This window comes from Chlamydotis macqueenii, chromosome 5 (genome assembly GCF_036417535.1).
Source record: "Chlamydotis macqueenii isolate bChlMac1 chromosome 5, bChlMac1.mat, whole genome shotgun sequence".
NCBI classification, from domain to species: Eukaryota; Metazoa; Chordata; class Aves; order Otidiformes; family Otididae; genus Chlamydotis; species Chlamydotis macqueenii.
The window spans coordinates 11,476,644-11,500,950 of record NC_141560.1 but is presented as its reverse complement, the minus strand read 5'-3'; the positions used below and the strand labels follow the sequence as shown (position 1 = coordinate 11,500,950).

At 41.2% G+C, this 24,307-nt stretch overlaps 1 protein-coding gene across 1 annotated transcript; it reads left to right on the top strand.

Annotated features, from left to right (window-relative positions):
* The first annotated feature begins 69 nt into the window (after positions 1–69).
* TRMT61A (tRNA methyltransferase 61A) lies at positions 70–23,974 on the top strand. The gene is made up of 4 exons (XM_086748872.1): positions 70–121; positions 2,822–3,183; positions 12,744–13,010; positions 22,324–23,974. Exons 2-4 carry the CDS (start codon positions 2,853–2,855, stop codon positions 22,650–22,652), a joined length of 927 nt encoding a protein of 308 aa, XP_086604998.1. The 5' UTR covers positions 70–121; positions 2,822–2,852; the 3' UTR covers positions 22,653–23,974.
* Positions 23,975–24,307: the final 333 nt, after the last annotated feature.

Sequence of the window (24,307 nt, the reverse complement as noted above, 5' to 3'; positions counted from 1 at the left end):
CGGAGGCGGCGGGGAGGCGGGAGCGTCAGCAGCCTGCGACCGGGGCGGAAGGAGGCGCTGGGCGGGCACCGCGTGTGAGGAGAGCCGGGCTGGGCCTGCTGGCGGGGCTCAGCCCCGGAAGGTAACGGCTCTGGGGATGGGGAGAGCTGGTGGCTGGGGAGGCGGGGGACGGGGGACGCGAGGCCCTGAGGAGCGGCGAGGGCCCTGGGAGGAGGGCGCTCCCTGCGGAGCCGCCGCCCGGGCTCGTCGCGGGTTAACACTGCTCTCTTGCAGGCTGATCCCTCCTCTGACCCCCCCCCCCCCCCCCCCCCCGGCGACTGTGCTTTTAACCCTCCCTCAGCAACACCGAATGAAATCAATCAACCCCAGACACGGCCCCGCAGCCGCCATGAGGTTCCCGGGTCCGCAGCGGCGGGCTGGTTGCGCTCCCAGGGCGCGGGAACGGCCTTAGCGCCCTCAGGGCACGGGAGCCGGGCTGCGGCTGAGGGGGCGCGGGGAGAGGGCGGGAGCAGGGCCAGCCTTTCTAGAACGGGTGGCCAGGTAGCGGATTCACCAGGCTCCGTGTTACTGGGGGGGCCTGCGCTTCCCGGGAGGTGAGACAGGTATGCCTGCCTCCTCCTCTTCCTGCTCCTCCTCGGGAGGTTCCCCCTTGCAGCCACGCTTCTCAGAGAGGGAAGAGGCAGCCTGTCAGGTCTGTGTGGAAGCTGATCAGGAGAGGGAGAGGTGTCTCTGGGATTTGGTCGAGGGGAACACAGAATCATTTTAGCGGTTTAATTTGTAAGGCTGTGAGGGATCGCGTGGGTCATTGAGTTTAGGTCGCTGCAATCATGGCAAGCCCACAGAAAAGTCCTAACCGTCTCCTTCCCTTCCACTCCCACTCCACAGCACCGCGTGACAAAAGCAATGCTGTACCAAAACATCTGCGTGGTGCACCTCTGGTAGTGAAGGAGACAGAGGTAACAACAGTGCAGGAGGCCCTGCATTGGTAGGGAATGGAAAATGATTGAAAATGAGTGCTTGTAGATCACTGTGCTCCTTGCGATAGTGGGAGACAAAGACCAAAGCTCCTCACAGCCCCCAGTTTTACCTCAAGCGTATGAATATAACATGCCAGGTGAGATCAGAGCCTGAGAGATTTGTCACTTGGGATGTCACAGTGTTGTGACAATTAGCTGTGGTAGGTGTAGCAACTCAAAGACTGGAAGCCAGTTTGTGTAATCAAAGGGAGAGTAAGTCTCTCCATGTCCTTGCAGACATGCTGCAGGAATGTTGCTTTCGCCCATGGGTGTAACTACAGTCTAAATACTGTGAAATAAAGGGATTACAGTCAAGCTCCTTTCAAATGGTACTGTTCTAAGAGCTGAAAACTACATTGCATTGATAGTTTCTAGAATGAGAACTACAAGTGTCATTTATGAAAGAGTAAGACATGAATATGTCTTAATATGAAGGTACAAGCTATGAAACCTGGTTAAGCATGTGTACTATCTTACAAAGTCCAGTATGTATACACTTCTGAATTCGTGGGATGCCCTTCTTACTATTTCACCATCTGTCCAGACAGGCCTACTCTGCTTTGGCATTTGACTATCTTACGCAATAAGCATGTCATAAGCTTTGGAAGTTTTGGCTACACGCACATCTATTTATCAGTCTCAGTGACTGCAGCGGAAAAAATGAGAAATCTGGTGCTTAACAGCAAATCAAACTACGAGTTTTAGTCAACAAAAACAGAATTTGAGAACTAAAAGTTTTTAATGAAGACGATGAAGTAGGACCAAGCCATTACACATTAAATACGAAAGTGCTGGAATCAAATAATTCTGAAACTAAAAGTAGTGCTGCTTTTAATTCTGTCGTGGAAGAAATACCAGAAATCTGACTTTCAAAGCCTTCTGTCATAGGCTTTAATTTCCAACTTTGGGGTCACCATTACCTTGTTAAACAATTCCTTCCACAACCTGATCAACCTGCCGCTTAGTTAGCTAGCTGCCTTATCTGAAAGGCAATGCCAGGTTTCACTGTGAGCTGCCTTTTAATGTCGAAATTGTCTTCTCAAAGAGAACAAAATTTAATTGTAATTCTCCAAACAGCTCTGAGACTATGGGGCTGAAGTGATACAGCTGTTTGCATTAGCTTGCAAATGGCTATTTACATTTAGTTGCAGCACAGATCACTTCCCAGACAATTACCTTGCAACCCCAATGGCAAATTAAAAGCCACAGTATTTTTTTTTCTTTGTAGTTAGTCAAATTTATGCATAAAGTAGTGCAGCTATTACGTTTATCCTGTCTCTAAACCTTCATTTGGAAAACCTTCACATAAACTTTTGTTATGGTCCTAATAAATAGTGATTGATATGCAGGCAACTAACAGTTGTCTTACGTTGTAAATCACCAAGGGATAAGGCAGCAGATGGAAATAAAAGTTACTGCCTAACAACATACTCTGAGAGCTTGTGAACTGGAATTGAACAGAGTGCTGAAATTGAAAACTACCTTGCACATTTCTCAGTAGTATTGTGGAGCAGGCTGAGTAAATTAAAATGTATTTCCTAAATTTTCTTTAAAAGGTACCATAAAATGTGAAAAAATACTGATTATTTTCAAATCTGTGGGATCTTTCCATTGATTTTAATTGGATCAAGAGTGCAGCGGGGCAGAAGTCTCTGAACTTCATGGAGTTCTCTTGGTAACATCTTATTTGCACAGTGTCGTTTTTGTTCTGTACTGGGGAAAATAAAATTACTTGGTTTTGTGTCTCTAGTTTCAGCTCCATCGTGATCCTGCAAAACTCTCTTGACATATTTGTTCTCTTCTAGGTGACAACCACCAGCCAACAATAGTGTAACAATGAGTTTTGTTGAATATGGAGATACGATAAAGGATGGTGACACAGCTATTGTGTTCTTGGGCCATGAATCCATGTTTCCCGTGAAAGTCCAGCACGGCACTGTCACTCAGACTAAGTACGGGGTCATCAGGCATTCCACAGACCTCATAGGCAAGAAGTATGGCTCCAAAGTGACCTGCAGTAAAGGAGGATGGGTGTTTATTCTTCATCCAACTCCAGAACTGTGGACCATGAATCTTCCACACAGGACGCAGATTCTGTATTCCACTGACATCTCTATAATCACCATGATGTTAGAACTGAAGCCAGGCTCCATAGTATGCGAATCAGGTAATAATTAATATGTTGAAATTAAGAACTAATACCAACACTTCCATGAAAAAAAAAGTCTTATCGTTACAGCTTGCAAAAAGCCTCTTTTTTTTTCCTTGTGATATAATTTTCCCAGCTTACCCATTGAGTAATGCTATTTCATGTGCATGTGTTAACAGCTGCTGTTTCTTCAACAAGTAATGTCACCTCAGTATGCTGGCCTCATGTATGGGTATACCTTTGAGTTTGTGTTTGATTAATTCATCTTAGAATAAATATATAAACATTTTTCTTTCCCTTTTCTAAAACTGTTGTAACGTACTTTAAAAATATTTTTAAATACATGATGTGAATCAAAGTTCAGGCTTTGAATTTGCAGTTTCAGAGAACATAGTTGAGATAACCCAGTGACAGAGGCTTTGATGATAGGGTGTTGAACTAATAAGGTAAATAAACTGGAAGTATTTTTATAATGTGATACCATGTAAGTGCATGTCTTTTGTCTTTCTCTTCCAAAGTGTGATCCACTTGTAGCACTGCAACTGCATGCAAAATCACTGAGCTGTATAATACAATGGATGATGCGTTCATCACAGGGCTGTGTTTCGTTTCTAAACTTGGTTTAATTTATTACAGCATCCATGATTTTGCTTAATTTGCAAGTAAGGAGTGACATCTTACATTAGTAGATATTTTCCTCGTTAGATACAGGTTATGATAGTTCCTTCCTGACTTTATTGCTGCAGGCAGTATGAGGCTTGCTTGATTTGAGTGCATCTCTGTAATTTGGAAAAATATGAACTGAGGTAGTCTGTCCTTCTTTTTTCTGGCTGTTTCCTTTGAGTGTTTTTATGGAGTAGTTTCATACCCTTCCCCCTCAATCATCGCTATGGCAAAGGACCAGCATGACGGGATTGTGCTGCACTGCATTTTCTTGCATTTAACATTTCCTGTTCCCACCCAAGCATAATTTTGGGGAGCTTTTTCAGGCATAATGATCCCTTTCCAACACAACTGAAACGCCACGTATCTCAGCATCCAGTTACACCCATTAAGGAACAAGTAGTAGATGGAGCTGGTTGCTGTATAGCAGCACTTGAAGCAGGCAGAGCCATATGCAGAAACCTCTGGTACTGCTAAAATCTTTGGATCTTATGAGTTTATAATTTGGTTTGTAGGACAATCGGGCATTTTTAGGGTTGTCATGGAAAGTAGCAGTATTGTTCATTGGGCAGCTCTTCACCTTTTCACCTTCCTGCTATGTTTAGACAGGATGGGAAAAATAAACGCAGCAAATTATTCAGAGCAGGGGAGATTTGAATTGCCCCATGTCCTACCTCACTGGGAACAGGTGAATGTTAAAGTACAGAGCTGCACATGAAATGTTTTCAATACTGTCAAAGGTAGCTAGAGAGGGTGAAAATGTTTAAAAGCTCATTTATCTAAACAGCTAAGAAATGGAAACACCAGATGAGGTAACCTATCCAGATTCCCAAAAATATTATGAATTAAAAGTCATAGGCACAAACAATCCTTTTTGCTAATGGGAAGCTGTCCCAGGGTTTATTTTAATGCCTCTGCTGTCAAAGTATTATACAGCTTTCCAGGAAAATGGAACAGTTTTACTACTATAGTTTTGCTTGTATTGCTTGAAAGATTCACTGTTCATGAAGAAAGAAAGAAAGAGTATTGCACCAAATTCATCTGGTTAATCTTGAAACAAGAGATCTTACTGCAAATTTGCCTGCAACTGACCAGAAGAGGTGATTTGAATTGAAAATATTACAGGTATTGACAACTGGAGCCTCCAGTGTGATGATGTAACCTGCTTTGGTGCCATCCTAAATTAGATGGTATTCGGTGATCCAAAATCATTAGTTCTAGATTAACCTTGTGTGGCCCAGACGGAACCAGCCCAATGGTGATTAATAGAAACAGGACAGGAAATCTCGTCTAGTAATGATATTTGAGTCTGCTTCCTGCTGGTGCTGGTTTTAGATGTATTTTGAGCATTAATTAGCGTGGAGGTCTGTCTTTTTTTCTTATTTGACGTCGAACTGTTATACATAGCTGCTGTACAGACTGGCAAAGCAGGCATTGTAAACAGGCCAGGCTCTTTTCCTCTTGTCTTACTAATTAGACCATGGAAGAGAGCCCTGCACTTACCCAGTGTAAGCAAGCAGAATTGTGGATTAGTCTCCACAACTGTATGAAGAAAGGATCGATAAAGTAAGATGAAATGCCCTCCATGTCACGTTGTAATGCTGTGAACCTGAGTGTAAATGATCTTTTGTGTGTGATTAGAAAAATTCAGTAGAATAACCAAAAGGCTGAATTTTAAAGCACTTGTATTATGCAGTTTAAATCGATTCATTATGATTTGTCATAAATGATATAAGCTTATTAATACAGGTTTTACTGTTTTTAATAATGTTCAATAAATACCAAAGCAGTAAGCTTGTCAGCAGTGCATGCATAATTCAAATGATCCAAGCAAACTCTATTGAGGCTATAAGGGAACTCGGCATCTGCCTGATGTTTCATGACGGAGGTGTAGGAATATGATCCTGTTTCTGTCTTCTACTAATTTCTAATTTATAAAGGTAGGTGGAGATTTAAAAACTGTTAGCACTGTTGCCGTAGCTAAGATCTCTTGAAAGCACTGGTCCCCGGTCTGAGGAATTCCTCACTCTGATAAAGTCTTAACAGCTCGATCTTTCTTTCCAAAATTAAAGGATACTTGAAATAGCTGCTAAAATACCTGCAGTGGTGTTTTAGGTGGCCTGGTAGTGCAAAACTTTCATTCTTGTCAGGTGACTCTGATCCCATTTGCCATTCATTGCATGTGTAGTCACTGTCTAGATAAAGGAATAAACTGAAATCTTTTTTTTTCTGTTGCTGCACTCTCCAAAACTGATCTTGATGTCAACTTCCCAGGCAAGACTATTTTCAGTCCAGTGATTACAGCTGCCTGTGGTATAACAACTCCATTTGACAACAAATTCTGAAGTTTTTTACATTTATATTTATATTACATTGGCACCAGTATGAAACCTTTGAGATATTTTTTCCAAACAAAAGTGTGTGGAAAAAAGTTGTTGGGTTTTTTTTTTCTTCTTTCCAGTCCCCACATATCTAGGCTTTTTTACTGTCCTCTCTTCCTGGGTGAGACCTGAACAAGTGTGTGTCCTAACCCTCTAAATTACTCAGGGAATGCAGAACAGCACTGTGAAACCTCATTTAATCTTTAATCTGATAAATCTCAGAAATATTTTGGCTTTGATGAAGCACTGTACTTAGACAAAATGTAATTTAGTCAAAAGTATTCTAACCCCCATCCCAGTGATCCTTCAGCATTCAACAAAATCAGGCTCACATGAGCAAAAATGTTAATTGGATTTTTTGTTTCCCTTCAGCTAAATCCCAAATTAAAAATTGCTAAACCTTGTTCATTGCCACACAGCAATGAGTTTCTGAGCCCACAGACTGGATTTCTCTTCTCTCTGAAGACTGAGAGCAGTATTCTGGGTTCTCATGGTTTCTCTGCGGAGGAGTAATGGGAGCTGCTGGCCAGCCTTGCACTAGAGCTTCTCAAAGAGTTATGAAATTTTCAAACTCACAGCCTGGGTATAGATTTTGTTAAAGAGTACACTCATAACAAATTAATGAGGATTTAATGATTAATGGATACTCAATAAATGATTAATAGTTTATTGTGGAGTCCCAGCAAGGCACCTGTAGGCTCATGACTCTTCTGAAGTACTCATAGACTTTTTGACAAATACTGCTAATGTCTTTACAGTTTTTGTGGTGTGAGTATAAGTAAACTGTTTCCAGCTCTATCTTTAGTGTAAAGTACAGACCAAAGTTTCTAAGCATTAAGTTGATTTTTGGAATGTGCTCATGCTAATTAAGTCTATGTTTTATAGTGTCTCCCTTATCTACCTCTTAGCAGCTGTTCAGGTTAGAGTGAGAGAAGAATTTGAAAACCCAATCCTGTATAGCACCTTTTGAAGTATAAGAAAGGCCTCATCAGTACAAAAGTCAGAGAGCATAGTATTCTCTTGATATACCAAAGAACTGAACCAAAACTGTGGCCACTTGAGTCATCACTTGAATGTATTCGGACTTGTGGCTGACCTGCAGCTGATGAGGAATGCTGTTCATACCCTAAAGCATTTGTTTCCAGACTTTTTGAACTCTCATCTTAGCATTTCACTTGACCACCATGTGCATTTCTCATGCAGCTCTGAACTTAACATATGTCCATTTGCAGAAGATCTCTCCTTAAAGAACTCCAACTCTTGAAACTCTAAGGAAAAATTATTTTCAGTCTTCACATTCCCACTCCTTTTGTAGGCAGTGCCACCCTTCAAAACCTCCCTACTGTCCTTTCCCCACCTTCTCAATGTGGTCAGTGAGTAGTGTCTGTCTCTGACCTCCTGCTGCCTAAAATGCCTATTTCAGTACGGTGTCCACAACAGATAGGCAGGAGAAAGAGCTGATCTTCTGTAAAGGGAACTTCTTGATTTGCTGTTTGCTCTTTCAGCTGCCAGCTCATCTCCTTGAAGCTCATTCCTTCCCTCTCCTTCTTCCTCTCCCTGTCCCTGCTTTTGCTGTGTCTTGCCTCTGCCACCAGGATTTGTGCCTTAACTATTTCACAGTAAGATCTTTGGGTTAGTTTCCATCAGCTGCTTAATATTTGCTAAAAATTATTAATGATTCTTCTGTTACATAAACTTGTCACGTACAGTGAGCAGTCTTTCTCTGTTCAGTGTTTCTTGACAGATATTAGCTGTGGAGTTGTTAGCTCTGTCTAAAGATTAATTTTCCTTTGGTTTTGAGGCTCCTTCCGCTCTCATAGCTGACTCATGACCTGTCTTATTATTTGCTGGGTCTAAGCGGCGTAGCTAGGAGACAAATACAGCAATGTTGTCATTGTTTTGTTGTATTTACTCATTTTAGAATATCTTAGGTAGCCAAATTTTGCAGCAGAAACTTCAGTTCTATTAAAATATTACTAGATATGATATTGACCCAGTGTTAGGTAATACTCTGCATACTTTTCACTTCTGTTTTCAAGCAATATGAACGTATATATGCACTTAAGAGCTTCTTCAGCTTTATTCCTAAATACGTTTGCTTAGGCACTGCTGTAAACATCTGTAGGTCCTAAATCACAATTTGTAGTTCCTTTTTTAAAAAGAAGCACTCACAATGAGAAATTTTTAGGGAAGACAAGCCAAGCAATAGCCTGCAATGAGGAAACGTGGTGGAACACAGAATCAGGTCACTTATGTTTATAGCGTGGGTGGGATTCCAGGAGGTTTGACAAATATCCTTTGCAATAAGAAAAGCAGACTAAACAGAAAACCTTGTAAAAATGTACTCTCATATTCAGTTATCAGTCAAATGCTATGCTAGATGCTGTGGTAACACTCATGTTTCTCTTGACAGTGTTCTGATGTGTATCTATACTGTGTTGAAATAGCCTGCATTATTTTTGAACAGCTCAGATGTTGTCCACTGCAGCTTTGAAAAGATGAGAAACCTTAATGTGAACATTGTCTCAAGATGGCTGAGGTGTGTGGAGGCTTCTCTGTCACTTCAACCTATCACTTGAATAAGCAAAGAGTGAGAAGAACAGATCTGTGTTGAGGTCAGGGGAATGATCAGGGAGTTCATATGATCAATACTTTCTTGTCTACAAATGAGAATGAAGTATTAGTAGGTGCTGAGCTAGAGCGTTTCATTCAGGTGTCCACTTGTTAGGACTGAAATCTTTCTAAAGCTGCAGTGTTTTCCTTGTCCTGGGAGAGGGCAGAAACACTCCCCTGAGCTTAGATGTATCAGAGAAGAAGAACAGAGTGTGCCTGAGCTCAAGAAGAAGGGAAGGGTATTGCATCAGTCTGCAGAGTCATTAGTGACCTAACTTATGTAGTTGGAACACAGGATCTTAATTTGTGCCTTTGGACTGAGCTGGACCACTGTCCTCGCCTACATGCTGCTTCCCTGCACAGTGCCTCCTCCTCAGATTTTGAGCTTTGAGTATGGCATACTGGGGACCTCGCGGTGTCTCCATAGCAGCCTGCAGTGCAGATGTCTGCTTTTTGATTAAGATGTTTAAGATCACAGAATAGTCAGTGTAAAAGAGCATCGTATTTTCCAAAGGCATTAGCAGTGACCTAAGTGAGCTCTAGAACAGCAGCTGTGGTGTTAAGAATGTCTTCATCATCGGTTTACCTTGCTCCCAGAGTCCATTCATGATTAATATGCTGTGGTTAAATGACCATTGTCCTGTGGTAGAGAACAAACGATTTCTAAGACTATTTATAGTGCAAGCTGTCAGAATGGCAAGCATCTTCTTGTAAAAGTTAGTTTTAAAATTATAAACTGTATTTGTTGTCTTACCTTCTGCTTTCTAGGTCAAATCAGGAACACAGGCATTTCACTGCACCAGTAAGAATGAAAATTTATTGAAGTCTGTCCAGTTCTTAGCTTGCCTCTTCTGATACAAAATATTCATTTTTGAGCATTCAGCTTTTTGGTTCTTTTGTATATCAGCGATGATATTTCCAATTTGGTAGCGTTCTAGTTCATGTCTTCAGTAGTACTCTTTGCATTTTGCTGCTTTCCTGACTGATTCTGTATCATGCTAAGGATACCTTTCATTTCCCAAGGAAACCTGAACCTGACTACAACTTATTTCAAACTGGTGCCTAAGGCTCTTTGAGTCATATTTTGCTGAATATTGCTTTTTCCAGTAGTGATTTTGAAATAAGGATAAAGAGAAATTGAAAAGGAATTGAGAAGGTGGCGAGAGGACTCACAGATTTGCAGAGGAGAAGGTGAATATAAACATTCATATACCATTCTACAACCTCAGAGGAACAAAGGGTTGAACCTCTGCCTTCTGTAGGCAGTGCTGACTGGGCTTTAGTGCTTGTGTTGAGTATGTACTCATGCTGAACTGCCGGACCCTCATATTCTTAATGAATCACATCAGGCGTGCTGAACTATCAGACACATGAGAGTTTAAGGTCTTCATCATTTCGCAGGACTGGGTTCAGCATCTGTCATCTCTTCAAGGAGATATTTTACAATGGTGGGTGATTCATAGCCATCTTGTTCTTTGTTTCCTGTAGCATTGAGAGTGTTGTCACGGAGAAGGCGGGCAGCATCTTCAGAAATACTGTCATTAATGATGTTCGTGTGATAGAATTTGATATGTTAAAATGTGATACATATGTTTGTGGTAGCCGGTCAACAATAAATAATTCCTGACAACTCTGTTTAACAAAAGCTCAGTCTGTAATATGCCTGCAAGTGGTGACTTCCAACATCCTGGTTTTAGTTGAGGGTTTGGCTTGGAGTGTTCGTGAATAAAAAAAAGGGTACCAGAAAAGAAGCCAAAAAATCTTAATGGATTTTGGAAGGAGACAAGTAGTATCTTCTGTGGTGTTTTTAAGAGCAGATTTAAAAGGAAAGTGATTAAAAATGTGAAAGAACATGAACAACGAAACAGAATACATGCACAAGGTGCCTCTCTCTTCTGCTTACAGCCCAGCTGTGCTGACAGGCCTTCTGTTCACTCCTTTAGATTAGCAGAGAAAGATGCAGAAAGTGTGCAGCATTGCCCATCTGAGATGTAAAATAATTAAATTCCGTCAGTTCGCAAAAATTCTCAGTTGTGCAATCCTGCCTTCTGGCATGAAGCGTAAAGGCAGAACTTCAGTCATTTTAGCATCCTGTGAACAAGAGTTCCCTGCTCTTGTCATTAAAAAAAAAATGCTATTTCTTTGCTATGCACATGTATCATTGAGTTTCAAAACCCATGCTACTATGCTACCATTACTCCCCTTGCCCACAGAAAAGTTTATGTTGACATTTAGAGCCTAGAGGTGCCGTGACCAGGTAGTTTTTCATGTGTGCATATGTACGTGTCTTTTGCCTTTTGTTTGCTTTATTTTAATACTGGCATGAATGCATGGATTTTTCACTTTAAATAAATGTGTGTATCACAGTTTCTCTCCTCCCTTGGACCTCTCTGAGGCCAGTGCTAAAAACTGTGGGTCTTCCCTCCCCACCTACTCTGCCGCATTAAAGCTGGAGGGAGGATGCCAGTCTGCTCCTTGGGGTCAGAGCCCTCTCAGGGGGAAGCAGAGGAGCGGTGCTGATTCCGCAGTGTAGTTGCTTGATCCGGTGGCAAACATGGGCCCTCAGCTCTGTTTACAGTCTGAATGGCTCCCCTTTCAGAGCTGTCGAATTAAATATAATGCCACGACAATGTTTCTCCCCTTGTGTGACTAGAGGGCAAGAACCTTGGATCCGTCAGTAAACTCTGACTTCCTGTGCAGTTACGAAAAGTATTGCTCCAATTAAGCAGCTGTACCAACCCCTGTGTCCCCTAATTAATTTCCTTTCTACTAGTTTCTGAGCTTTCTCCACCACTGCTGTACTTCAGGTTCTGTCCTTTATAAGTTTTTTAAGATTTACATTAGTTGAAAGAATTTGCTTCAGGCTGAAATTTAGCCTGAACAGTCACTGAAGACAGCTAGAAATAGATTTTCTTTCTACAGGAGAAATGTGTTCCACGTGCAGAATTATAAATTAATAAACACAGATAATTTGGGGGTTGCTGTGAGGTTTTGAGTTTGGGGGGATTATTCTGTTAAATGCCACTTGAGTGAGTAATTTGGTATATGGGTGTTTTCTTCAGTGAAAATGTTGGTTATTAGTCATTCGTCTATTTTATATGCCAATGGATCATTTAAAGTAAGTTTCCTAAGTTATCAAACTAAAACAAGGGAAAAAAAATTGTGTCTTAACAGTTGGTCCCTGGTTGTACATGGTAGTTGTGCTTACATACGGTTTTGGGTATGTGATGGATCTCATTGGACTTCGTTAAGATTGCGTATGTGTGTAAGTCACCTGCGAAATCAGGTCATTTGGTCAGTGTGACTGCAAGGAGCCCAGACGTCTTAGTTTTGGCTAATGTCAGTGGGAGCTGAGGATGGACAGTATCTCTTAAAAGGCCTGGGCAAAACAGACTCCATATCCTGAAGGCCATTTTTTTTCATGGATATCAACAGGATTTTCAAGCACAGACCCTTGCCAACATCTCTTATTTGTTTTAGTGAAGTTCAAAGTTTTGAAAATACATTAAAATTTGCCTTCATCGCTTTTCACCCTAGAAGAGTCTGGAACTTAGGAAAAAAACTCTGGTTAATTTCCCTGAATTCTTCCTGTCACATTTACTTCCTCATGTTCTCCTGTAGCACTTGTTAGAGCTATAGCTGACCCTTGGTGTTATTTTTCTAGTCCAGGGAGAGAGGACGGGTCCTGAGTTTGCCACATTTTTAATTAATGCTTTGAGGACCTTGAAAACCATTTCCTAGGTCATTTAGTCCTCCTCTCCTTGAGAAGGAAGGACTGTTCTCTTTCAGTAGTTTAACCAATGGTTTCTGTTCATTTTGACTTTGAGTAAGTGTTCTAAGCAGGAGGACTAATGGAGAAGACCTTTGTTCTAATGTTTAGCATTGTCAAAAGGCATTTCCTGAGCTGTTTGTCTTTTCTAGGTACGGGCAGCGGATCCCTCTCCCACGCTCTCATCCGGACAGTGGCTCCCACGGGGCACCTGTACACGGTGGAGTTCCACCAACAGAGGGCTGAGAAGGCCAGGGAGGAGTTTCGGGAGCATGGCGTGGAGCATCTGGTCACCGTGACCAACCAGGATGTCTGCAAAAATGGGTTCGGTGTCTCAAATATTGCAGATGCCGTGTTCCTAGATATTCCGTCTCCATGGGAAGCCATAGGACATGCAAAGTCAGCGTTAAAAGCTGAAGGTAACTGCACTTACCTCTTTCTGTTCAGGAAGTACTGCGCATGCACACATCTCTGCCTTTGAGCCATACGCTAGATCTGCTCTCTTCCATTGTGCAATCACTCTTCTCAAATGTCAAAGTGTCTAGGCATTTTGAAGGCTGAAAAATCTTCAAAAGAGGTCTTCAGTTTATTGTGGAAGCTTTGAAAGGAGAACAACTTTTTCCTACAGGCCTATGCTGGCTGCTACAATTAGCATGGGCAGTTTATAAAAAACCCTTTGAACCTTTGTCAAATGCATTTTGCAAGATCAGAGGTGTGTGGGAAGCAGCAATAACAATAAATGCTGAAAGCAAATTTCTTTAGCAATTTAGTGGAAAGGTGTTTGTATAAAAGGTGTTCAGACCCACTTCACATCAATCATTGCAGATACAGGCCTATTTAATAGAGCATCCCGTCAGTAATGTTAAAGAAAATGTGGTTATGCTTAAATATGCTTGCCAGTTTCTGCCTTAAATCTCTGCTGTTGGAGCTAATGAGAAGTTTGCCGTTGGTTGCAGTGGGAACCATTCCCAACATAAAGGCTGTTCTAGCTTATGCCAGTTATTCCAGGATTGTGACAGCAAGTGAGAACTGCTGTTGAGGTCTTGGATGGATTTTGTCAGTTTATTATAAATCTTTTCCCTATTGAAAAATAAGCTTCAGTGAATAAATTACTTTTTTATCCTTGAATAAGTTTTCCCCTAGTCACTGTTATATTAGTGTAACTATACTGGCATGGATCTGAACTAACTTGTGCCAGATCACTTCCATCTACCGAAGTGACTTTTCTAATCAAGAGAGCATGGAGTGCTGAACAGTGCCCATGCTGGGAGATGAGTTTAGCAAAACTTGACTGTGTGCCAGGGCCCAGTTCTTTGTTAAAATATGTGATCACAGGCCTGACTTTCAGGTGAATTGCTAGGTGTTCTTGAAATCACAGGATTTAAGCTGGTTCCTGAAGGTCACTGAATATGCATTATCTTGCTCAGTCAGGACTGACCCAGCTGTTAGGCTACCTCAGCTACTACTGAAAATTTTCTAGAAAGCTTTCTGATAACAATATAACGCATGCTGTCCTTAAAAAGTGAATAAATTAAGACAGACTTGTTAGCACTCTGTACCTGCAAGGGTTACCGCTCAATTTGTAGCTGCTTTCCAGTGTGTCCTGGGAAAAAAAAATAATTTTCACTGCACTGTACAATGCCCTTCCCATGCTCAAATTATCTAATCTAGTGAGCACAACACTCAGCTGACTTCCCAGCTTAGAAGGTGCTGCATTGCGCAGTCCAATTTGAATTATTTAAGTGGTGCATGTTTAGAATACTAAGCAGAGCTGCTTGAACAGTTCCAAGTTTTGAATCCTTGTTTCACTCCAGCATTTGAAATCCTAGAAAAGGTATTACAGTCCCAAACTGGCCACACCATCTGGCTATACTTTGCTGTGCTACAAGGTTACATCTGCTTAGGCAATATAAATAATACTTTAAAATCCCACATTTTTCAGCTTGTGAAGTGGCATCATGTGCTTTATGTACCAACTGAAAGGCGAAGGTGCTGATCCTTGCTGCAGTTTTTGCTGAGAACAGCCACCAGTGTCTGAGATCTGGTATTGGTCTAAGGCTCATCTTTTGGGTTTCATAGTATCTGACTGAGCTGGCGGCATTTCTTTTATTTTGCTATTTTGCATCTAGACAAAAGCTATTTTTCATTTTCATATAAAATATAATTGATTGCAGTAGTAATTGGTACAGACTTACACACATTTCTATTTTATTCCAAATCATATGAGTAGTTTTGCTGTGGGATTTTTTCACTGCTGTGAAATCTAAAATATAATAGAACGGTATCTGTAACTGCTTCCCTTTTCCTACCACAGGCAGATAATTTTATAGTTCTCCTTTGTTTTGTTTTCAAGTAGTTAAAACTCTTCTGCAGTAAGAACAACCCGTGCACATACTGCGGTTGTTCACTGCCGTTCCAAGGGTTAGTGCAGTGATAAAGCATCGCTGGAGCGAATGAGTTGTTCCACTCTTTTCCCTGTACGCCCTCTCTTTCACATCTGGACAGGGTCACATTTGAACCATTTGCACTCTGGGTTTTATTGTCATGTACCATACAAATATCACAGCTGTACTTGCCAGATAGTGGTATTTTATTCCCTAAAGTCTTAAGGTACTTTGAATGAAATTAGAGCTAAGCAAATTCAATATATAGCATCAGCTAGCCTCCTCTTTAAAACCACAATATTCATTGTAGTGTTCAGCTGAGACAGTGTGTAAAAGAGAGTTCTTAACCGTAACAAAACCTTATCAAATCAATGTTTTCTCTCCTACTTAAGCTCAAGATTCTGAACAGTTGCAGCTTCTAATAGGCTAATGATCCTCTTTACCGAGCACATTCATCACTCGAGTTATGCCTTGCAGTACGCTGTAAATACACTACTTACAGTAGCTTGGCCTCCCATTTAAAGCACTGCCAACCTCTGAAGAGCTCAAAGAATAAAATGGCACAGTAGGTTTGTGACTAGAAGGTTCTTGTTCTCTGGTGATGTGCTCTGACGACGTTCAGGCTTGCATCTCAGCTACATCCTTCTGTGCTGATTACACCAGTCACACTTCCAGCAGAAATGCCGCTTATAATATCTCTCAGGCACTGCTGCACTGCAGAACTTGCTTTCATTTCCAGACCGGCACTGTTTTTCTTTTGCAGCATATGCTAATTAACGCTTTTCTGTAGTCATAGCTGCTGTTCCTAATATCTGACCTTGGTGGTTTTTGCAAAGTTGCTGTTAACCTCTTCAGGCTATATTTAAAAAAAAAATTAAGAAAATTTAAAAATTATGAGGTAACAAAAATATCCTCAATATTCTACAGTTCTTAAATGCCCTGAAACTTTTGACTCACAGTCATCACACAGCCGAATACTGTAGTGCTTTGAATATAATTCTGCACCCACCTACTCTGCTCTCATAAATATTGTCTGTTTCTTCCAAGGTTGTGGAATATGAGGCAGAAACCCGTTTGTACAATAATTTTCATACAGATTTTAAATCCTCAGGTAGAGGGATGGAAAAACACAGCCATCTATTAGGTTGGATTGCCTTCTTGCATTATAAATTGGTTCTTGGTGGTGTTTAAATTAACAGTCTGAGTCACAAAATTATTAAAACCACCCCTCTTTTCCTTTCTTTCTTTTAAATGTTTTACTCTTAAATTCAGACTTGCCAACTCCCTCTTGAGCATCATAAAGCCCCTAAATTATGAGTTTGTCAAATTGTGATCCTTGAGATACCACCTGAATCAGGTGACATGGTGCTGTCAGGTCTCCCCCCAAAACTCTGCAGGGAAAGTTCCATCTGAACATCTCTCTGTTTGGGCCTCTGCGTTTCCTGCCATCACAGAAGCCCTTCAGCAGTACTCTGCTTTTTGTAATAGTAGTTGGTTTTCATTTCCAAAGTCTTACATTTGTTGTGTTTGTACACAGTGAATTTAAACAGGTCTTGTTTGCGTTTTTTCCCCTTAATCGTTCCATAGCCATTGATTGTTGTCCTAACCTGCCAGTTTTGGTTATTACAGAAGCTGTATAAGAAAATAAATAATATCTCATCCTCCCAGTAGCCTGTGGTGCAGGTAAGGCATTGCCTGGTTTAGCTAGTTTCAACTTTCATTTGCTCTTGCCTCCCTCCTCGCCTGAGCTTTCAGGGAATACCATGTCTGTGTGGAAAGTCTCACTGGCTATTTTTCTTGAGCCCCAGAGGTTATTCATAGTCCCGTTTTTAAAACACTCAGGTGTGGCTTTGAGGAGCAGCTGAAAGCCCTGGCCACAAGTTTCACCCCTGTGGTATCTGGGTAGGGAGTACCCCAGGCTGAATCACACTGAGAAGAGGGCAGTGACATCAAGGCTGATGTTGTTTGGGCTCGGGCTACCTCCGGAACGCACAGGGAACGTGTTAGGGCAGGAAGTGGTGCCTGACAGTCTAGCATGCTGTTGTCCTCCACTCAGGCAGGTTGTACTGAAGTCGGTATCAATGCTTCTCATGTCCCCAGGATATTGTTTTGGAATAAAGTGGATGCTTGGATGAAGTGCTTTGGATGAAGCAATAAGTTCTTGCTAAAATGTTGGCACGAGCCTTTGCTAGCGTGGTACCTGCCTTGATTTGAAGAAGCATTAACTCAAAGTGAGGTTAAAGATCCACAAACTAACTTTAAATTGAAGCATGTCCTCTCAGCATTGAGAGGCCATTTGGTATAGTGCAAAGCTGCCCCACTAGCATCTAGGACCAGTTGCTAAGCCAGAAAGCGGCTTCATCTGGCTCCTAAGCACTGGCTGTTTGTTGAGCCAGCCCCAGTATCTTGTTGGAGGGCATTAACCTAGCTCCAGTCTGTCAGGGAGTGGTAGGTCAGGTGCACACAATGGGGCTGGCCTGAAGTAAAAGTGATTCTTTCAAATGTCAAGAGTGAAGCAGAATGATGCCTGCATCGTAATCCGTGCTGTGAAATGCTGCCCAAAGCTATTGGCCTTTACACAGTTCATAGGAAGTAGTTCAGGATGAAAGGATCCTTAAAGGAAGTTCTTAGTTTTCCTTCCCCAATTTGGAGCCAACTGATTTTTTAATTTCCTTGTTGTATGCTTTTGCCAGCCCATAATAGTGAGCAGGAATAAATTCCTTTTGAAGGATGCACTTAAAAATGTAGAGGTTAAGGTCACATTTGCAGAAAATCACATCAAACTCCTATTAATGAGCTGGCAAGTGATTTGGAGAAAATTTTCTTTTCTGAATCAAGAAACATCCTTTAATTTCTTCCAACAGCCAAATTTTCTAATTTCACTTGTCAGGGAAGCTACATCAAATCGCCCACGAGCACACTCACTCAAAGGACGTTCTGTCCCCTTTTACAGAGGCAATATTTTTAGTGTCCTACTAGCACAGAGTAAATGCCACGGTGATGCTGCTCAGTGATTCTCCTGCCTTGCCCTTACATAATGATAATGCCTGTGTGATATTTGTCTTCCATGAAATCTTTGTAACGTAATCTTCCAATTATGACAATGCACTGAAGTCCCAAAACCCAGAGCTGTGTTCTTTTACCGGAGATAAAAATGCTGTGTTGTATTCTTTACATCACAGAATCCTTTCTAAAATTACAGGCCCTTCTCCCTGGAACATAATAGTGCTGCACTATATATGTTCTTTTTGTGTATTCTGAATAATACTGGGGTGATGAAAAAACCTGTCAGAGCACTTGTGAGATGTACTGTAACCTACAGGAGTGCGACCACGTAACTTGGGCACGTTTTCTGCATCGTAAGCACGCACTGGAGTTCTTGTCGATTGGGTAGCACTGACAAGTAGTAGTAGTATTGGTAGTATTTTCCATACTCGAAACCTAATGCAGTTATTAGCTAAATAGAACTGGTAGAGGTGTTAGTCCTTGCTCAGACAAACCAGAAACAAAATTGTTTGTTGGAGTTGCACGGGAACATATCAGGAGCTGCTCTTGAAGGAGGAGTGACTTTCAAGGCATTAACCTTTTTTTAAAGATGTAAAGGTGTGTCTCTTGATAACTAACTAGATACTGTCTGTTCAAATGTACAGTGCTATGTGGATGCAAATCTTCTCTGTTATTTCCTCCTTCCCTTAAGCTCTCTTCTCTAATCATTCCAGTCTGAATTGTACTTCGGTTTTCCTATCCTCTCAACCCTATTGCTGGTTACAGTGACTGCCAGGACTCTGTGGGCTTATTACAGCCTACGGAGTTTGGGAGATTTAACCTCTCCATTAAATGTTTCAAACTAACTGACTCCCTGTAAAATTGAAGGTAGAAAAAAATTTAAGTCTTTCACGCAGTCTCATTATTCTCTTCTCTCAACTGTAGCACTTGTCAGATGCATTATACATGAATAAACACATTTTTAGACAGCTCTTCAGATCAAAAAGCTCACACAGCTTCCCAATGTGAACAGGATTAATCTCAGATAATTACTATATCAATTTGTGATGACACACAGATCTCATTAACCAAATTTAGGAATGGTAGCTTTCCTAAAAGGAGAGCTCTGAAAGAACACAAACTCAGTTTGTACTAAAAAGTTTCCGTTCAGTTGTTTTCACTGCTCTCTAGTCTAGTCCACCCCTTTGTAATCCACAGACAGAGCAGTGTGCCCCAATGAGAGGGAGGGAGTACATGTCTTTTCTTCATTCACTAAGGAATCCTTGGCATGGCAAGACAAAGCAATGCATATTCAAGTCCTTTAAGCCCTAAATGCCTCTTGATGTCTAAAGGACAAGAGGGCACTTAGAGAATCTGAGGATTGTGAATGCTGAAATCCAGATTTATATCTGTTTGGTGGTTGTGATAGAAAGTGTGTTGCCTAGCTGGTAATCCGGTGGGGGTACAGAGGGCAGCCCACAGAGTAGAGAATTCAGTAGCATTTGGTCTGTTGAAGATCACGGCGTCTCTGCTCCTAGAACAGATGAGCATGAACTTCTGAGCACTGGTTTTCTGCTGCACAGGGTCACTCACTTTTTTTCCTGGTCTAAACGCACCATGACAATTGAAGCTTCTCAAATCTTTCTATTTTAGACAGCCTCTCACAGCAAGAGGCTGAACTGCAATTTCATTTTTGCCTTCCAACCTTCTGCTAATTGTAGCTTTCCAGTCTTCTCTAAATATCTGCTTAATTAAACAAGTCCAACCTGCAAGTCAAATCTGGCCTGCCCGATGGCGTGTACAGGAGAAAGCAGAGGAGACCCCTCTCACACTTGTTAGGATCCATAAAGACAGGTGCTTAGTTGTTTTGCTTCTAAGTTATTATACCTATTTTTAGGTATATTTATTTGGGAGGGATGTGTAACAATAACCAGAAGAATAAGTATGAAAGGGAAGAAATTAAATTGGCAGAACCACTGAAACCCATTGGATGCTCTCAGTTATATGGAATACCAGCTGTTACGCTCATTTGTCACTCTTTATACCTGAGAAGCTTCCAGCAGTGCAGTAAGTGAAGTAACATTATTTTTTGCACTTCCCCTCTGGCTATTAGCTATTGCAAGCAAGAGCTGTCTTCCCTACCAAGCGGCTTGAAAGCCTATTTTCTGTAACCCTACTTCCCAAGCAGTCCACTTTGCAAGGAGGCAGTCTGATAAATCGTCACCAAGTTTGGTGTTGACATGCTGTGCTCAGCTGACCATTGCGAGGCAAAATGAAGGCTGCTCTGCCTTTAACTGAGGGCTCCACAGGAACCGTAGGCGGTTCTGCAGCTTGTGTGGCAACAGCTGTGTGCAGGCTTCTTAGTTTTTGACTGTAAATCTAGAGCATGTGAATTTAAAAGCCTAAACATATCTTGAAACCCTTATAGTCAGAGTAAATAAGAAGAGACCTACTGTAAATGTAAATCTATTTCCCTTTTCTATTGCAATATAAAATACCAAAACCAAAAAGCCTGAATGAAGTAGTAGTAAGTCTCTGGTCTCTCTGCAGATTCTTGCTTTGCAGACAAAGAGTTATTGTGAACTGGCATTTAGTTAAGTTAGACGTTTGTTCAGTTCCTTACACAATAAGAATATAACATCTTTCTTGATAACACATGTGCATCATGGTAGCTTTCTAATTACGCAACAGAAATTTCTTCCTGAACTTTTCTCTTTTACATCTACAAAGAAGGTAGAAGTGTGTACTGCTTTGGCCAGAAAAGATTAGCTGCCTGATTCAGAATCATTTTGGTAGCCCTGACCATCCTGATGAACACACAAATCTAATTTCATGGGAGCTAGTGTATTGGATATGCAATTTAATCAGCATCAATAGAGTTGGTTAATAATGACACATACCAGCATTAATTTTGCAGTTCATTATTAGATTTATTTTTAATTGTCACTCCAGGGAATTATTTGTCCAGGATACTTTGTTATGAAGATGCATGATAAGAACCCCTGGCTGTGGAGACTTTATTTCAGGACTAAAATTAAATCCTACTTAGTTTATGGTGGCTTAATGATCATGGAAAGTGCTCTTCCCCAGCCAGTACCCAGCACATCATTGCTGCACAGTAACCAGAGTGCTACTGCGATGCTTTCAGACCCGATGCTTTCTTTTTTTAGAGATGCGACTTTAGAAACGAAAAAGGAAAAAAAAGAGGAGTTTGAGATAAAGCAGGCTTCATGTAGTCCCAGCATAGCCTCTATTTTTAGCAGAATGCTTTCTTCTCACTTGCACGGGTTCTTTAACTACTTAAACAACTGGTGTTGGAAGGCTTGGCTGGATGAGCCTGGGAGAGGGCTGGCAAGGAATGCAAATCAGGTCAGCAAGTGTTTCCATCTAATTGTAATAAGTAAAACAATAGCTGAAGCTGCGTTGCCCAGTGTTCCTTTCCCTAGCACAAAAGCTTTTCAGGAAGGGCAGTTGCCTTGTGGGACTGTGTCCTGGGTGAAAGCACATGCCCTGGCTTTATGGCAGACAGTGTCCTTATAATTCTTTGATCTGATTTGGCTGTGGCTTTTCAGAGTAAATCTGAATCATTCTATTCTCAGCTGTTAAGGTGACATTGTAGCACACAGAAAGTTGTAGGGGGCCTATTAATACTCTGTATTCCGAATCAAAAATCTGATCTGTGCAGAGACACGGAGACAAGTGTTATTTTATCACTTAAAAGTCCCATCTTAGAGTTTTGAAGCATTTGCTGTAAACCTCCCCGATGTGATACCCAGTGAAGTTTAGTGCTCAGGAGACATGCTAGTCAGCTTGACTAAAAGGGTAAAGCCTTAACAGCACTCCATCTATGGCCTGGAGAGATTACTTTATTCTGTACACGCATACCATCGTTCTCAAATAAACACAGCCGCTTTTGTCAGAGTGTGTGTGCACGCACGCTTATATTCTAATGAAGGCAACTCTGTACAGTGTGTGGAGAATGACTTCTGGCTTTGTGTAGGTGCCAACTTCAGTTTGGTGTCTCAGTCCAGAATAGTGGATAGCGATTCCAAAAGAGTCGCTGCTTTAAAGGGATCAACTTTAACGGTTTTATCATGAACAAATGTGGTGGGCAGCACTGGATTTGGAAGACGGATGAATTCGCTGCAATTTTCAAAGGGTCTGAAGCATCTTGTAGAGTCATCTATGTTTGATTTTGTGCTGACACCTTAAACCTGCGTTGTTGCCTCAAGTTGATTTTCTTGAAGAATGTTTTTGGTTTGTCTGTATAGTAGTAATTCTATGGGCATCTGGGAGAATTTGGAAAAAAAAGTGCTTCATTTTGGTTTTTGCCCTCTTTTCCACTACCTGTCTCATTTTGCAGGTGGCCGTATCTGCTCTTTCTCCCCCTGCATCGAACAAGTCCAACGAACCTGCCTAGCGATGGAAGAATATGGTTTTACAGAGATTAACACCTTGGAAATTCTGCTCCGAGTGTACAATGTAAGGACAATTAGCTTACAAATCCCTGACCTTGGAAAAGCAGCTGAGGATAATTCTAGCACTGCCTTTGACAGCAGCAACCCATCAAACCAAGGTAGCCCGTGTGCTAATCTGCAGCAAGGAACTGTGCAGTTCAAAAGCGGCGTGCCACTCAGGGAGATGGTTGGTCACACTGGATACCTGACCTTTGCCACCAAGAGCCTCTTTTAGTACATGTTGAGTTTGTGCAGTTTGGAGTGTTTTGTCTGTTTGTGTACATATTCTGTTTTCATGGTTCTTTTTTGTAGGGCATCCAAATTTTTACTTGTCAGGGAATTCCATATATAGTCAGATTGGGTTGGAATATGCTTTGTTTAAATAGTACACAAGCATTAACCAGAGCAGCATCAAGGGAATGTTGAAACTCTGGAATGGTGCTCCACTTGCCGTCAGAAAGAAGATAAATTAATAGGGAATGGCTATTCACTGGAATGTGCAGAATAAAGATCCCTCCCGTTAAGAATGCAAAACAAACAGCACAGGAATTGCAAATGAGTTGGATTTTTTCCACCTCTTTTCTGAATTACTTTCCCAGATTTATGGTTTTATTTTTTCCTAGCACCACTAGGCACTTCTTTTTTAACTTCTCTAGTGTCTGTGTTGCTCTTTGGAATGTGGAAGTGCCTACTTGCTTAATTTTAGATACGAAAGTTGCGAGGTCATAGGATTGCCAGCACGACTGATCACAGAATTAGTGTTTCCTCGGAATAGTATTTGGCTGCACAGAGGATTATTGGCAGTGCTCAGGAGCACAGCTTCTCGCTCCCTTCCAGGCTGCCATCTGCAAATCATTTAAATTACACAAAGGTCAAAGAAGTGTGCTAATTGTTGGATTTAGTTTAAAATAGTATATTGTGCTCATCAATTCATAGTAGAAATTTGGACCTGGATTCACACTGTAGTCTTCTACTGGAAAGATCATCCACTTTCGTAGTTGATGGATCCACTGTGATAATTCCCTGAACAGCTGGTTAATATTATCTGAACATCTCTTTGCAACCAGTGTGGCTGAGGTTACATTTTCTTCGTGTTTCGTGTGCATTATGGTGTACTATCTTCCTGCAGTTGAATGACAGATTCCTTTTGGCAGGATTTCTGTCTCCAAAACGCAACAACAATGCAAACTTAGTAAAATCCTCCACCAGCTTTATTAGTACAGTTTTCAGACCATTTACACTTTGGTCTTCCGTACAAAGCTGGTGGGTGTGATGAACTATTTGAATGCTGGATTAGATTTTGTATTTACAGATTAAAATAATTATGTCAATGTTACAGTTCTTCTGTCTTTTTCTTTTTTAAATTTTTTTTTAATGAATTCACAGATATTTTTATTCCAGTCAGTAGGACTGTCTCTGGAAACATTTAGCTGTGCCTTGTACCTGAATATATTGATTGCTGTGTAAGAAAAATAACCATTTATAAACTGCTCCTGAACATTTGAACCTGATATCCCTCCCCCACCTTGACAAAAATAAACAAAGCTAAGCTTTTAACGTGTTATAGCAGAATGCTAATCCATAACGATTTAAAGAAAGCTCAACCGATCACGACAGCAAAGATAAACTGTTGAGCAGATTAAAGGCAGAAAGCAATTCTGTGGAACTAAATCAGTTACGTAAGTTGGCCTACAACAGTAGCATTTCTCCAGAAATTATGTTAAAGTTCTCTTTCCACTGCTGTTAATGTCCTCCAGAAAGGCATGCGGTAAACTGCTAACACTGTTTAGATGGTTTAGTAGCTGTATTATAGTGACATGCTTGCATGTGTATGCATATGCACATGTGCTTAAATCACCACCACAGAAGTAAGGCTAAAGGACTAACATA

What these genes read in the sequence shown, in the direction of transcription:
- TRMT61A (XM_086748872.1), top strand. Translation starts at nt 2,853, where the DNA reads ATGAGTTTTGTTGAATATGGAGATACGATAAAGGATGGTGACACAGCT. An exon ending in CTCCATAGTATGCGAATCAG is followed by an intron (nt 3,184 to 12,743) that starts GTAATAATTAAT and finishes TGTCTTTTCTAG; the next exon opens with GTACGGGCAGCGGATCCCTC. An exon ending in GTCAGCGTTAAAAGCTGAAG is followed by an intron (nt 13,011 to 22,323) that starts GTAACTGCACTT and finishes CTCATTTTGCAG; the next exon opens with GTGGCCGTATCTGCTCTTTC.